Raw genomic sequence first — 17,432 nt, forward strand, 5'->3', positions numbered from 1 at the left:
TGGGGGCGTTATAATGTGATGATCACTACCACTATTCGTTGGTAAAAGAGTAGCCCAAGAGTTGGCGATGACTAGCTGCTTTCCCTCTTGTCTATCACTACTAAATTATGGACTGCTAGTGCAGATAGCCCTCGTGGAGCTTTACGTGAAATTCAAAACAAACCAAATTCCAGATCAAAAGTATTGCTATCGACAACACTTGAATGAAAAGAATTTTGTATTCATTATCACGGAAATGAAAGCTTGCAGGTTTGTAATATTTTGTTATACAGGTTTTGTTCTTGTTTATGACGTTTTCCGTTATTTCATTCGTTCCTTTTAACGAGAAAACAGAAAGTATGATTTTATTGTTGTAGGTGCTGAAGAATTGTCGCTATGCCAGCTTTTACAGCCATTTTTAAACCATAACGAAACGTTGATGAAATAGTCGTTTATTAGGAAGGTCATCTGTACTTGTACAAAATCTTGTGAAAATAGGAAATATGTTGTTAAGGATTAAAGTGGCCTGTGGCTGTAGGAACCACCCTATAGTTGTGAATTCACAGCCTCCAGGCGCCACGCAAACAATTGTGGGTCTTATGTCCTTGGTTTGGTTTACCCACTTGCTGGTATTAATAAAAGGACTGTATTTGAGGAAAATAGTGCTTATGCACGTCCGCCAGCAGTTTCCCGGAGGAACGTACTCACTTTACACTTCGTGCCTAGAGCTGTGATTAAGCCTAACCACGTAAAAAGTATTGAAGTTTTCTGCACCTGGTTAACATTTAGTTCGTCTGGAAATTCTTGTGCCAAATACAAGCTTCTACAGCATCAGTTGTGTTTGAGCATCTGACAGAACAAGCTCGGAGCTTCGAGAACTGCGGATGGCTGCCCGCGGCTCGGAAACTCACCCTGTTACAGGGAAAATATCACCGGCCATACAACGTCCAAACCTGAGCCCTTCGGCTGCAGGGGTCCTAGAAACTTCGGTTGCATCTTATGCAGAAAGAATAGCTATAGCACGGTAAGATCAGTATATAAATGTGCTTAAACGTTTGAACAATCTCGAATAATTCAAGATAGGAAACAAATTGTATGTGATCTGGTAAGGAGTAACGATACTTAACATATGGAAATACATATTCGTAAAATACGGTGATCCGAAACTGAAGACACGATATCAGTGAGTAGTCTGCTTAATTTTATAGAGGTGAGATTACTGACCAAACCACTTAGTAAAGCAAAGCAGATTCCGTTTGTACTTCAACAACAGATATAAGTTATGTAATTTTATCGTCTGAAAACTTTTTTCTTTTAAAAATTAGATTATAAGAACGTTGGTATGTAAAATGTACCTTATTATCGCTGTGCAACTTTTATTGAATTAACATAGATCTTGTACAATTAATTGTATTGTCTTCCCAACGATTTAATGGGAAAATAATAATTTTATGTCCATGAAAGTAAAACAAGACATCTCATTTCAGTATTTTGAACTTCTTACCATCAGTTGATGTCTTATAAAATTTTAGCTGCTCATCGTCTTCACTATTCCATAAATAAATTCCTAGGGTTAGGAAGCACTTTGAGGGGTCTCTAAAACGTCTGGAAAAAAAACATTTAGTTTCATTCAGACAACTGAAAAGAAATAATGTATCAGAATGTTTGAATTTTTCAGCGAACCTCTCACTTCATAAGAGGTTATAGGATGTACATTTGCTTTTTAAATTGTTTAGAAAATATAATGAAATCATAAAAATTATCCTACGTAAAAAACAGAGGACAACAGCTTTTAAGGATATCGATACTGAAACAGTCTATAAAAGAAACCTCGACTTAAAGATATGAGATAAACTCTAAAATAATGATAATTATGCAAAAGTCCTATCTATCAAAATAACTATGAAAAATTGTGAATCTAAATATGTTGATGAAAGTGATAGAAATCTAAAAACAAGATTTAATAATTGCATGTAAGTGATCACAAAAAACTTAGCTATTGATTTAGTTACGAAACATAAATATAATGAAAGAACAATGTGAAAACATAAGCAAAATTAAGAAAGTATTATTAATAAATATACAAACCTAACCTCTTAAGTAATTTAAAAGACAACGATTCATTTCTCTTTTATCAAATGAAGAAGATTTACAGATGTAAAACATCTTGGATTAGGATTTCAGTTGCCCGAGAAAAACAAGTTTTAATATAGCAAATTTTTCATTAAACGATTATATATTTCCAAGCCAGTTGGGTGTTTTTAAAAAATCCTTCATCGTCAGATAAATAAATTACTTCAAAAATGTTTTACAAAAATTGATAAAGCAACCTTCTTTGAGAAATAATGCATAGTACATAAGATTATAACAGTTATAGTTTGACTAAAAGTCAGTATCACGGATATTCTGGTATTATTAAACCTAATTTTGTCAGGATAAATATTTGGAGGAATGATCCTGTGATCTTAGATTGTGATAACGTTCCAACTCTACAGGTTATAATGAAAACTGTGAATAAGCTTTTGTTTAAATATGATTCATTAATGTTGTTGTTTTATAGTAATTACACCCTGGGGCGCAGTTTGGCATATCGTTACACAGGACACTCATGTTGAAAATCGTATACAAAACATTCTATCTATCTTTATGCCTTCTAAAAATTTGAGGCTTATGAACTTAAAATTTTCGGTTTCGTTTGTTATTTAATTCCCCATTCATTAGTACATGGGACTTTCCCGATATGGTATTTTTATAGCACTTAACAAAATGTGTAAATACAAAGAAGTAAACGTTCCAACTAGTTTTAGCTCTTTCTCCCAATATTTCAGGTAAAATGTCCGAAAGTAACTATTTCCTTAGTTCAAACATTGATCTTCGTTTTTCATCATTTATCGAATCTTATCTTTGGCATAATTATACAAAACGAAACTGACAGAGAACACTACTATTCGTATAAACACTGACTCTTTGGTATTTTTATTGTATTTTATAATCTGTCTTCCTTATAAAATATCCTGTGAAATACACATTCTTACAGGAATGTGTATCAGTTTGATTCTGTATCCTTAAGTATGGTCGTGTTCTGATAATTTCGTTGCTATAAGTTGCATTTGGTATTTCATATTTATGCTGTAAAAATTATTAGTGCGTATCTCACCATAATAGTCAACACAATATGCATTTAGGTATTGAAGCCGCAATACAATGTGTATCAAGATACAGAAGTTTTACAAACAGTTTGTTACAACGTTTGACAGGTTTGTCTCTAATTTATCATCTATATATAACTAACATTGTATTATTTAAATACTTCACACTTTACACAGTTTGTTGGTTTTTTTTTCAAATTCTCAGACGTGATCAACAAAATGGCAGCTGGCAAGAGAGGTAAAATAAAAGTTAATATCTGTATATATTTTGTTATCGATTATTTGTTACTTTGTATGTAATATTTTTGACCAAAGAAATAGACAACATGTAGTACTTAATACCACCTTTCTATACTAAATTATTAATGTTTAACAAAAAACATCGTGTTAGAATTTTTTCTTTCGTGAATATACATAAACAGTTACGAGAAGTTTATACAATTGTGTCGTGGCTTCATACTCGTATGGGCTGTACTACCTCACCTTTAATAAAAATCTTTACCTTCGTAGAAAGACTAATAATTTTTGTTATAAAAATTGATAACTTATAAAGAAATTTTTATACTCTTCTGAAGTTATGGTAAATTATAAAGGCAAGATACATGACCAACATTTTCAATAGTACCTGTTCGATGTTTCTTGTCTGATTGAATACAAGTTACTGTAAAGTTTGAATACAGGGTAAATTTTTCGTAGATCTAGTTCTCTTGTCTGAATTTTATATGTTTTCGTAAAATAATACTTTTTTTAAAAAAAACCGCCTACAAGAGAAATCCTCGTTTTAAAAATCATGCATTATTATTATTATCTTAAATTGTAATTAGTATTAGGATGAAGGATTAAGCAGGTCATCAGTTAAACTCTGATCGTGTTTATTCGTCGTTAACTGTAAAGCTACAAAATGAGCTATTTTTGCCCTGCCCATCGTGGATATAGAAACCCATATTTTAGATTAGAAACTCTCAGACTTACTGCTGAGCTACCTGGAATGGTTAATCAGACCGTGTCAAAGAAACTAGTATTGTAGAACTTTAGTATTTTTGTTTCTCTTTACACTAAGTTTCTGTTTTTATAATTTTATTTTAAAATATTTCACGAAGAAACATCTAATAGCTAGTTACATCAACACAGTAGTTTGAAAAATAATCACTTTTTTAAAAAGAAAAGTCTTAATATTTGTGTTATAAGATATAGAGAAACCCAAAAGTTCACCAGTAATTTAGACACTGTGCAAGGTTTCTAATGAAATGGAACAATTAGGTGTTTGCTGCTTTAAAACTAACTTCACGTTGGTATTTAAATTGACAAACCTTATGATGTGCTTTTTCATTTATTTAGATTTTTGTTTGTTCCCATACAAACTCAGTTGTACGTCATCTCTCACATGGATAAACTGTTTGAAATGGCGGCCATATGAATGTGAATTATGTCAAAAATTTATCAAAAGCCTTCGTTTGCTCTGTATTTCTCTCTTTTGTTCACTATGCCACAACTTGCATCGAGACTATTTAGTTCGCACGTGATCTCATACAAGATCTATGTATTTATATTGATAATTTGATGGTTGAGGCTGAAATCTGCCTGAACTATAAGTCACCACTTCTTAAATATCCGAGAGCATTCATAGATATACCGTCACAAACTTCAAGTTTCTTTATGTAGGGTATTTCTCACTATGTTCGCTAGGATGCTTATAACGGGCTAATTCGGTTCTACGGAAATAGCCAAACATAGTTATTCCTTCAGAAAAATGCACACAAACACCACAACTTAACTTCTTTTCAAACCGTAAGCAATTTGACCTCATCATATTAACAACAGAATTTCACTAACAAATGAACTTTGACCCTGCTTCCAAGATTCTCCTTACTCCCCGAGGCTGAAATGCCTATTTAGTACTCTACCTTTACTTTTATAATTTCTAAAATGTCTTAAGATCTAATTACTTTTTAACTACATCAGTAATATTAACTTTACCCCCCATAATGGAACGTGCATTGTTTACTCTATGTTCAGCCAGCACGGATTCGTTAATTTTCCTTTTGTTGATAGCCTTTTCACGTTATTGAAACGTATATTTTAAACACCTAAATATTTGCCTGATATACTGTATACTGTGGTTACTTTCTTCGTTATGTTATCTTGAATTCTGCTAACCAAATAACTTGTTTTCAAAAGAGTGGTAAAGCTATCTAGGCACAGACAGCCTAGCTGCTTTGCGCCATAAAATACCAAATCAACCAATCAATCAAAGCTATTTAACATTTAACATGTTCTTAGAAACATTCGGCACGTTTGTTTTACAACTCTTTTTAATTGTGTCCCCCGGTGGTACAGCAGTATATCTGCAGACTTGTACCACTATAAACCGGGTTTCCATACCCGTGGTGACCAGAGCACATATAGAACTTTGTGTAGCTTGATGTTTAATAATAAACATTTTAGTTTTAATAAAATTATTACTGTGTATTTTGTTTTCTACTCAAATGTAATACCACAATATAAGGAGATAAAACCGTAACAAGTAAAATTATTGCACATAATTATTATTTGTAAATTAGCGTTTAAAATTTTAACATTTCGTATTTTTATTATCTGTTTTATCTTGATAGTTTCACCAGTGACGTTTCTCTTTTATCTGTGATCAGTTTAGGACTTTATCCACACCCATAACAAAACAAAAATTGTAGTATATTTAAATACTTCAAAATATTTCTTAGTAAGTCCACATTGTACCCTAGTGGCATAGTGATATGTGTGCAGAATTATACTTTTAGAAACCGTATTTCGATACCCGTGATAAGCAGATCACATCTAGCTCTTTGTATAACTTTGTATTTAATAATAAACGACAGGCTTACATTCTTCTTCATACCAGCAGGGTTTGAGAGAAGTCACGGGTTTAGTAAAATAACTTTATAACGATAAATTGTTATTAGTTAGTTCCTTAAATGTCACGTGATTTCTAGAAGGTGTAACCTACAATTTATTGAAAATTATTAATTGCTAGTTAGTAGCATTTTTATCGTTCTTCCAACAAGTTGTTATTATTTTCATTTAATCTGCCCCCCAGTGGCACAGTGGTGTGTCTGCAACACTAGTGGCGTACGAAAGTTTCCCTGTCGACCATGTCACTGTTGTTAAGTGTTTCGTTCGACTGTGTGGGTATTTGGGTATTGATGTTGTTAAATACCCAGGAGGGTCAGGTACATTTGACCTCTTCCTCCCTCCCGAACGATTATAGCGTCTGTCTTTAGGGTTTGTTTTTTTTTTGTTTTTTTTTTAAAAGCTTTGGGCCAGAGTAAAAGTATAACATCATACTCAGGTCCATGTTAAGTGTTCCAAGTTCCAAGTTTGACTGTGTGGGTATTTGGGTATTGATGTTGTTAAATACCCAGGAGGGTCAGGTACATTTGACCTCTTCCTCCCTCCCGAACGATTATAGCGTCTGTCTTTAGGGTTTTTTTTTTGTTTTGTTTTTTTAAAGCTTTGGGCCAGAGTAAAAGTATAACATCATACTCAGGTCCATTTCAGGGCTCAGTCCATGCATGGACGAACAAGGAGTTTTTTTTTTTTTCCATTTATTTATTTTTTTTTTTTTTTGTATTTTCATATATATATATATATATTTTTGTATTTTTTCTCCTTTTTCTCGATTGAGAGAATGCTACTACTACTTGTAGTAACACAAACACTCACACAGAAAAGAAAGTAATAATAATTATTATTATTCAATACTTGAATAATAATTCAAAAAGAGAAGAAAATAAAAATAATAATAATGATTAAAAAAAAGAAAATAATAATTATAAAAATAAAAAGAAACAAGGACTAAGTGTCTAGTGCATAGTGGCCAGCTTGTGTTACATTTCTTAAATATATGTTAAAAGGGGAGAGGTATTTAGTACCATTTACATCATGTACGTGATATCTGTCGAGATCACACATTAAGTCATTTTGTGCCAATTCTTATTGAAATATTTTAGAGAATTATGCAAGAGTCTTTCAGCTATTGTATCTATGTTTGCATACTTGTGCATGAATGTGGTTGAGGTGCTACGTGGTACTTTGTATGCTGAAGTTAGTACAGAATTTTGTATACGTTGAAGTTTCTGTACATGTGTGGGTGCTATGTTAATCCAGGCAGGTGATGCATATTCTATTGTTGGTCTAATGTACGTTTTGTAGATTTTAAGTATGTTGTCTGGTGATGTTCCTTGGATTTTACCTGAAAGACTTCTTGCATAGTTTGCTCTTTCCAGATTCGTATCAGTACATTTTAATATGTGGTAGCCACGTTAATTTTGAGTCATAGGTTAGACCTAGAAATTTAGCAGAAGTAGCAGTCAGTAAAAGTGATCCATTCATATAGAGTTTTGGTGGATCTTTTTTCAGCTTATTCAGTCTGCTGAATACTATGACTTGGGTTTTTGGAATATTAACTTTGATTCTGTATTTCTGGCAGTATTCTTCGATGTTATTTAGGACTGGTTGTAGGTTCGTTGCTGCTATTGACGGAGTGGGGGCACTTTTCCAGACTGCTACATCGTCAGCGAACTGTGATGCATAACCTAAATTTAGGTCCGACAGAGGCATATTACTCACGTACATGATAAATAATATAGGGCTAACAACCCCTCCTGCGGGACTCCTGCTTCGGGTGAAAAGGACCCTGAGTGGGCCCCATTTACATTTACTTTACACATTCTGTTATCCAGGAAGTTGGACAGCCAGCGAATAGTTTCCTGGGGTAATGCCATTTCAAGCAATCTATGTCTTAAGCCGTTATGCCACACTGTGTCAAATGCTTTCTCAATGTCGAGAAAGCAAGCTACAGTGCATTCTTTTGTTGAAGCTGTCGGTAATTGATTCTGTAAGTCGAATCAGGTGGTCTGTAGTTTGGCGGTTTTTTCGAAATCCGTTTTGAATTTCTGGTAATTTTGAATTTTCTTCTAAGTAAACTGACAGACGATTACTAATTATCCTCTCTAATACTTTGCCAATACAACTGGTTAAGCTAATCGGGCGGTAGTTGTTTGGTTTATTCGCTGACTTTCCTTCTTTCTGGAACATTAATACTATTGCTTCCTTCCAAGAAACGGGGATATATCCAGCTGATAGTGAGAGATTAAATAACGCTGTTAGGTGTTCATATAATCTCTGAGTGCCTTGTTTTAGGAGGATAGCTTGAATACCATCTTCTCCAGGAGCTTTGTTTTTTGTGTTTTTAATAGCAGTTACTACTTCTGTAACAGTGATATGTTTTACCAGTTGATGAGTGCTCCAGTCTTTTGTTTTTTCTTGGTGTGTAATATTGTTGACTGGAAATTTAGGTGTAAAAATGCTTCTGTTTTGGTCAATAAAGTTTGTGACTGTTAAGTGTTTGTTTGTTTCTTTGTTTGTTTTTGAATTTCGCGCAAAGCTACACGAGGGCTATCTGCGTCATCTGCTAGTCATCACCACCCACCGCCAACTCTTGGGCAACTCTTTTACCAACGAATAATGGAATGGACTGTCACACTTTAACGCCCCCACGCCTGAAAAGGCAAGCATATTTGGTGTGACGGGGATTCGAACACGCGACTCTCAGATTACGAGTCGAGCGCCCTAACCATATGGTCATACTGGGCCTTCAGATGTGAATGCACTATAAAAAAATAAGTCATTCTCGACATTCGCTTTAGAAAATTGAAAAAAGACCATCTGGTCAGTAACTCAAAATTAAGCAGAACTATATTTAAATATCAGATTTGTTTATTTCTTTTAGCACAAAACTACATTTGGCTACCTGCTGTATCCTTTGCAGGAAATCGAACCCAGGATTTTAACTTTATATGTAATTAAACCTAAAGAATATCTGACTTACATTTTAAGCGCGTACGCATAAGTATTCCGTTTGACAAATGCAATAAAAATAATATTGTTCATGTTATTAGGGACTTTAAGTAGTTTACTTTTGAAAAAGTAATGATGCACAAAACATATGGTTGTAATAGTGGGTTAGCTCTATTACACCTTATTGCAAGAAGAAGAAAAAAGTAATAAAAATAACTCCTATATAAGTTTACATAGATTAGCACTCAAACAACATAAACGTAAAAAACGTATATTGTAAGTTTAAAGTCCAGAACTTCTACACCGGAGTAAAAGGCCTCAAACTTCTATAACTTCTGCAATAAATCTTAAAAATTCAAATAACATATTTGAACATAGCTATACACGAATACAATTCATCACTATACGACTATGAGGCCCACGCTCCTTTCCCCGCAGGTCACAAATTATATCGATTGGTGACGACCTTCAGGCTAAACCTGATATACACTTAACATACTGTTTTCTGGTTACATACTGTATGCCAGTGTTGAAAAGCATAAACTAGAATATTCTATTTTCCTTGAAACATGACTAAATTTTTATATCCGAAACAGATCAGGAAACAAAGGAATAGATATTTTCAAATGTAATGAAATATGGATGACTTAACCACTCAGAAACTGCAAATTTAAGCTTTGCATATACTTCTATAATAAATGTACTCATTTATAACACAAATAGATGCATTAAGTATTTTCTCTGCAATGTATACATTCGTGGGATGAAAATTGATAAGTTATATTTTCTTGACTCTTGTTTAGTGAGCTAAGCCTGAAGCTAATCATAGTCTACTACAATATCAAGTGTTTTTTGTTTTATTTATTTATTATCTAAAATGCTCGAATTTTCTCGTAACGTGTAAACTCACTCAGTGGTAGACAGCCAGATGTTTCAATGACTCCCAAAGTGAAAAACAGAAATTTGGGGGGTAACAAATACTCATGTTTCTATATTAAAACGGTGAGGCGAAGAAAACGTGAGAAAAAAGTTTGGCTGAAAAGTTCAAAGGGCTGAGTCTTTTTTTTGTCTTTACTTCATAATGATATATCAATGAATCATAGAAAGGCTCCTTTGGATAATAGTTGTCATCCTTCTTTACTGGTTTCCCGGTAGCACAAGGGGCTATAGGCTTAAAACGCTGAAGCCTGGGTTCGGTTTCCCGTAGTAAACACTACAGATAGCCCAACGTGATTTTGCTCTTAAAACATTTTTTTTTTTACTGTAGTTCTAATTTCAGATCGTCACATAAGAGTTGCCTGATATTTAGCTGTTTGTTTGTTTTTCCTTTATGCGCAGGAAAAACAACTGACGATTAAAGTTTATCCAATCATTTCGACACTTTTCACAAGGGCCAAATCTATCACTGAATTTCTCTGGTTTTCATCTAAGTATCTGCAAATGATTCAGAATATTGATCTGTATGGTCACCTCAGGTGAAATTTTAAAAGTTTACATTATCGAAGCTGTTGACGATTTTTATATATTCGTTTAGATTCTTGCTCACGTCTTTGAAACATTTCATCATCAGTTTTGGTTTGCAAGTTACACAAGCCATATCTTCAGAAGTGCAATACTTAAGTTTGTTATTTTAACATGATTATACTGCTAAAAAGTGTATTTACAAAGAATAACTTTTACTTCTCTTAAGTACCTATTATATTTTCATTTCTTTTATTGCTGTGTTCTCATTCTTTAAATAATACTCGTGTTTTCCGGGTTGTGTGTTCATAACCTTTTCTTCTATTAAGTGCTCTAACCTTATATTTTTATGTCCTGTTTTTTTTATTTTTTCAGTAAAATGTGTTTGTTAATTCGGGGCGCAATCTCTGCTGGGTAGAACAGGTTTTTGAGTAACTACTGTCTTTGGTTATTTAACGTTCCTAAGAGAGATTATGGTAAATCGTAAGTGTTCGCTATGTTTTAAATTATTTATCAGTGTCATTTTTTTAACATACATTGATTTTGCAGATCCTGGATGGATTCCAAAATCATGATGTCTACTGGCGAATCACCAAACTACAACCACAAAGGTTCTGGAATTCCTTGTGTGGCTGCCACTACACGTTTCACAGCTCCTGTTCATATCGATGTGGGAGGCGACATCTACACATCATCATTACAGACCCTTACAAAGTAAGTTTAATAAAATAATAAAAAATACGTATAGTGAAGATCAATGTTTCTGTAAACCTCAGAATGTTTGTTTTCAAGTTCAAAAAAGATTTAATATAAATTGTGAAACCTGAGTTTCTCCTTCTTTGATAAAATGTTTAAATTTATATGTTAAATAATAAATATGAAAATCGAAACAAGGGGTTATATTCGTTGGTTGTCTCCAGTTTTTAACTGACAGGTTAGATGGAGTTAACAAGTAAACAGCACCCGCTACCAGATCTTTCTCTACTCTTGTCTCACCAAATAACACAATTTCACAGTTTCTCTTTCAGTACACTGCTGTCCAAAATTGCGAAGCGCGTTTCTGCGGAAGACAAAACGTAAACCGTGTATCCTCGGATTCATTGTCCGAGCACTCTAACCACATAAGTTACACTTGACTCAACATGCTCATAACTGAACTCTTTTTTTTTTGTCTTCTGCAACTTTAAAAAATAAGCAAACTGAATAATTTTTATTCCATGCCCAGAAAATTAAGCATACAGTAGTTTAAGAGAGATTTCAACGTCGACTCTACTGATAACATCTTTGCAGTACCGTAAAAGAACAACAAAAACTAAAATAATTAGCAAACACTAATAAATATCATAAGGTCTGGTGAGTGCAACATAAATCATCTGCAAATTAGTGATTTACATCAATCAAATAAAAGAAACGGCGGAACAATTTTTCTATAACATTTACAAACTGTTAGAATCTAATTTGCTGAAAATAACAAAGCACAAGAAATTCAACTATATTTGGACCTTTATGAGCATATTCTATATTTAGATTTTTGTACGTTATATACTTATTTAACAATTCTTTATACTCACTAGCTTATTTAATAAATCGATACTTCTAAGCATAGTATTAAGTACTAATACTTTATTAACATGAAAGGTTTCTTGCATCTACAGCCAACATTGATAAATTTGGGATCAGACTGAAAATGCTTTCCAAATATGGAACATTTAAAAGGCTGCACATTTATTCTGAAAACTTTATCTTAATAATTGAGAGCTCATTATAATATTATTTGGTTTACGTTTTGATCAAGAAACAAAATGCCATAACTTAAAATTTACAGGAAAACGTTTGCAGTCCTGAGCTTTATATACATACATATGTCCAGCTTAAAGTTGAAGGCTAAAGTGAAGTTGAAACATATGCACGTTCTTGGTCAAATGTGTGTAGTTTTCCAATTGATAAGCGTTAATCACAGCTATTGCTTCCGACGTTTGCAGTAAACTAATTGTGGCAAACCAGTAATATATACTGTCTCTCGGCGTGTCGATTTATAAACGTTAAAGCGAGTATCTAAAAATTTCAGTTGACCCAACAACACACTGGTGCTTTCGTAAAACATATATAGTTGATTCTTACACTCGAGAATATTCTAAAAATTTAGAGAATAACTGGGAATTTCGCAAAACACATTTAACAGTATAAGTTACGTGCATTTCTAAACATATCTAACTAAAACAAACATCGATATATAAAAATAAATACACACTATTAAATCTGTCACAGTATAAACAAGTTCTAGTCTAAAACCGATTCACAGTATTTCATAAGCGAGTAGAGTTAATGATAATAACTCTGGAGAATCCTGGGTTTTAAGGCCCATTTGATCACATACACCCAGATCCATAAAAATCTACTTTTATGATAGAAATCTTGTACTTAATGTTTGATACTTCAATATCAAGCATTAGAAACAAACTTTAAAACATATGGCCATGTATACTTTCTATCAATACGTAATAATCCTTAGGATATTTCATTACTGAGCTAGCACACAATGTTAAACATCAAAAGCTTCAAGGTTGATGCAAAGGTAACGTAACATCAAAGATAAAGGGACATTTTTATCAGTCTAGGCTGTCCTACACACTACATTAAGCTAAACCCTAGCCAGTCTATGTCATTTGTATATTTATTAAACTTTCTCTTAAACTTGTCCGTAAATAGCATTGATACACAATGTTTTGAAATAACGTCATTAAAATGAATGTATTTCTTAATCTAAAAGTTGTAATTACTCACATAAAGTTGTATATATTTTTGAACGATAATAATCTATATGTAGACGTATGCACGCCAATTGAAACAGTTTGTTGCGCCATATGAAAATTTCTGCGTGGTATCTGATGGTACAGAAGTGTCCATCCTCTTGTTCAATTACGCTCCAGGAAAAGTTGTCATCTACATAAAGCTAAAGCCTAGCCTATATCAAGTACAACAGAGCAAACAGTTCTTGGTTATGACAAGCATAAATGTGTTATATTCGTGCATCCTATGTGAAGTCGTGACATCACTTCAACAAACATCCATTAAAACATTAGAAAATACAGCAGCTTTAAAGAAAAGTGTTGCATATACTGAAGAGAAATAGATTGCAATACTTAGCTGCATCAGAATATCAAGGGAATGTCCCTAGTAGGCAAATTCTGCTACATACTATCATTCATTGGAGGTTCACTTCTAGATGACTAGTTGAATGAATCTGGAAACTAAACTGGACAATGGCACAAATTGCCTTGAGACAGACAGCTGCTCAGTGGTTTTTATAATAATGATAATAGACAAAGCGCCTCTCCCATATAAGCTGCTCACTAAAATTATTGTCTATGCTCAAGAGATGACCATTTATGTACATCTTACAGTTGTTCAAAGAAACAGATTATCTGCATTATTTATTGCAGCGTGAAGAACAATGCAAAAATGAATATAACTGAAAACTGTATACCATGATAAAGATGACCCTAATGAGGAGTTGTTAAGTATCTTACATTACAAAAGCAAATACACGTAGAACCTCATTACAATAATATTATAGGGGTATTTCAATTTTAGTGAAAGCTGTAGACTTGTCTTATAGTAAATAAATTATGCATGAGCTGAAACGTCTATTAATCGTTTTTATTACGAAAAGAAGGTGTATGCCATGTGCAAAAGCAATAATTTATTTTACTTCATTCCATGTATTTCCGAATTTCTGCTTTTGCAAATGTTAAATTACACGTAAATACATTTTGGGCAAAAGTTCGGGAGATCGCAAATCTGAATTAAAAACTTGTTACATTATCGGAATAGTCCATAGATAATTTCATAACTAAAACCTGTTTTTATTTTTCACTAAATATCTGACATTTTATGTGGATCTAAGCTAAAATTAGTGTAAATCCAGATGTTTGAGAGCATTTAGGTATTTCTAGTTTGTAAAAAAAAAAAAAATGTAGACGAACCCGAATAATTCCATTTCTTATAAAGGGTATGCAATTGTTTTTGACACAAATAAAGGCAAATACGATTTATAGGAAGCTTTAAATGAATGCACCACACTAACTTGAACAGTGAATGGTTCGTGGTCACAGGTGGCATAAGAAACTAGTAAGGATTGTGACGACGATACCTTGAGGAACCTACAAAAGAAATAACACACACGTAGATCTATATCGTATTTTTACTCAAAAGACAAAGTCAGGATAATCTTGCAAAATATAGGTTTGAAGGAAGGGGCTTAACTAAAACCATCGTTACGTGTTCGGTTAACATTGGCAAGAAATATCACGAATTCGTGTTTCTCGAGCACACGTTTGATAATGCTAGAACTCGTATCTAGAGTTACAGGCAAGGTTTTCAATAATAGTTGGTTCTCTAATTGGCTTCTCTTAAACAGTCGAGCTATGTAACTTAGTAGTGACTACGCATCTTTTGACCTAAAAAATATCACGGATTATACTAGATATCTTTTAACGTGGAAATTTCTTTGTAGTTGCTGCTCCTGTCTGTTAAAAGTTTCGTTCTGCTAAGTTTAGTTTTACTTAGTGTTGCTTGCGAGAGACTAAGAAGGCCACTTAAGAACTAAAACTATAATTTCTATTCTTGCGGCTCATGTGTTGTGTAGGAAGTTGTGACAAATGACTTTCATGACGCACAAGTTCGTGAACGTCGAAGTTCCCATGTGTTCAAATACATAAACGCCAACAATCAAAACTGGCTTTTCTGCACGTTTCCATACCAGGTTGCCTGTTATGCGTTTAAGTCACTTAAGAAGTCAAATCTCACCATACAATGTTTCACGTTAGGTTACAATATTTCAGTGAAGTAGTTTACGACAAAGAAAAAGGTGATGTAATTTGCAGTTTGATATAATACCTTTTGTTTTTTTAACGTCGTTGTTTTAACAAATTATAAATAATGTAGCTACTTTTTTTGTGGTCTGAGAGTTACAACTAATTCTGTTTATTTATCATTATTTGAAGTATTTTGTGAATTATGTTTATTTGTATGTATGGATATGTCCATACATATAGTAGCTTTATATAATGAAAAAATGTAGATGTGGACGTTTAATAATTGCGCCCCATAAACAGTGAATAATGTTCCTATTCGTCTTGCCTCAAGAAAAGCACCCCCCCCCCATCCTCTCGGTTGCTTAACGGTAAGCTTCATGGCTTATGACGCCCAAATTACGAATTAGATACTCGCTGTGGACACAGAGCAAAAATAATAAAAATAATAGAAAAAACGCTTTACCAATAATTTAAAACATTGTTTATTATAACATAAGTTAATGGAAGGTGCATTATTTTTGCCACAGGTCAGTTGTGGCTTATTTTTAGCAAGCCCGAAGATTTTAGTTCTTGACCTGTTGCCCCCACATCGCGATTCACTCACTCTGGTGCGTAATAAAAGTAAAAATAAACATCACAGCGGAAACTGTTGACTAATAGCCTTCCATCTAGTCTATCAGCTTAAAATTAGGGACGGTCTGTACGAAATTCTGAAACAAATATTTTCTCCTACTAATAAAAACAAACCACCAAAGCTGCTATTGCAAACATATCACTAAATCTTACGAACAAAATTATTCACGAAAATAACAAATAAGCAGTTAGTTATATAGTATTGAAACTCTTAGCTATTTGAACTTTATATGTGCGATCCCTTAATGTAATTTTCACTGTTAAAACATGATAATATACTGATCATTCTTTATATGTAATATATCTTTTATGTTCTTAAGGCACCCAAATTCACGACTTGCCCGAATGTTTAATGGAAGCATTCCCATAGTCCTGGACACGCTTAAACAACATTACTTCATCGACCGAGACGGAAAAATGTTCCGTCACATCCTGAATTTTTTAAGAACAAATGCACTGCCGATTCCAGAGGACTTTGATGAATTGGATCTCCTTATAGAGGAAGCAATCTTCTATGATATTCGCCCTTTGATTAAAATGCTGGAAAATCTTAAAAACAAAAGAAATTATAAAAATGAGCATTTGGTCAGTAAAAGCAACCATTACAAAATAGTTTCATCATTAAATGGTGAAAACAACTTTAACTGTCTGGCTCTTAATATTAGTCCAGATCTTGGAGAGAGAATAATGATCAGCGGAGAGAGATCTCTGGTGGAGGATGTTTTTCCAGAAATCAGTCAAGCCTTGATGGATGCTCGTAGTGGAGTAATTTGGAACACAGATTCGAAATACGTGATCAGATTTCCACTGAACGGATACTGTAAACTTAGTTCCTTAGAAGCAGTCGCCCGCTTATTAAACTTTGGCTACCATATTATGGCCTCCAATGGTGGCGGCGTAGAAGGTCAACAGTTTACTGAATATCTGTTTGTGAGAGGAAAAAAAATGTTTTTGGTATAACTCGTTTTAGTTGCTGTCCCTTTGACATGTGAATCTTTTTCTAATAATTTACAATTTATCTGTACATAAATAATTACGTACTTTTAAGTAGACGTTAAAGAGCAGCTCTGTGATTTATCATGAATAATACATGCATGAAACAGGAACATGTTAATTGGCTATAAAAAATCCTCCTTTTGTTGTAAATGTGAACCATATTTAACGACCATCAAAATACGACACTTGTAAATTTGTAAGTGTATATCAAGATAACACATATTTATGTATATAACATAATAAAGATATTACTTCTTCATTTAAAATATTTTTACTGGTGTTAAGTGGTCACTGTAGTACAGTATAGATCGTGATAATATGATTTCATTCACTTGAAAGTATTTCTGTAACAGAACTGAAATTAACCTGATGTATTAAATATGTATCACACCACACACTATATTCGAGTAATGAAACAGTTTATATTTGTGTTAGGATAATCCAGTTATTTTTTAGAATAATAAGTTAAGTTAATTAAAAAATTTGTCTTAAAGATCAATTCGTTACTACTCGTTTTAGCAAATAAAACATTTTGATAATTTTGAACCAAAACAAGTTATCC

General features: G+C 33.2%; 1 protein-coding gene across 1 annotated transcript; it reads left to right on the forward strand.

The window, feature by feature from the left end:
- Positions 1 to 563: 563 nt before the first annotated feature.
- Positions 564 to 17,135, forward strand: LOC143249352 (BTB/POZ domain-containing protein kctd15-like). The gene is made up of 3 exons (XM_076499063.1): positions 564 to 1,003; positions 10,974 to 11,138; positions 16,195 to 17,135. Exons 1-3 carry the CDS (start codon positions 864 to 866, stop codon positions 16,832 to 16,834), a joined length of 945 nt encoding a protein of 314 aa, XP_076355178.1. The 5' UTR covers positions 564 to 863; the 3' UTR covers positions 16,835 to 17,135.
- The last annotated feature ends 297 nt before the right edge of the window (positions 17,136 to 17,432 follow it).

Source organism: Tachypleus tridentatus, chromosome 1, assembly GCF_004210375.1.
Source record: "Tachypleus tridentatus isolate NWPU-2018 chromosome 1, ASM421037v1, whole genome shotgun sequence".
Taxonomy (NCBI): Eukaryota; Metazoa; Arthropoda; class Merostomata; order Xiphosura; family Limulidae; genus Tachypleus; species Tachypleus tridentatus.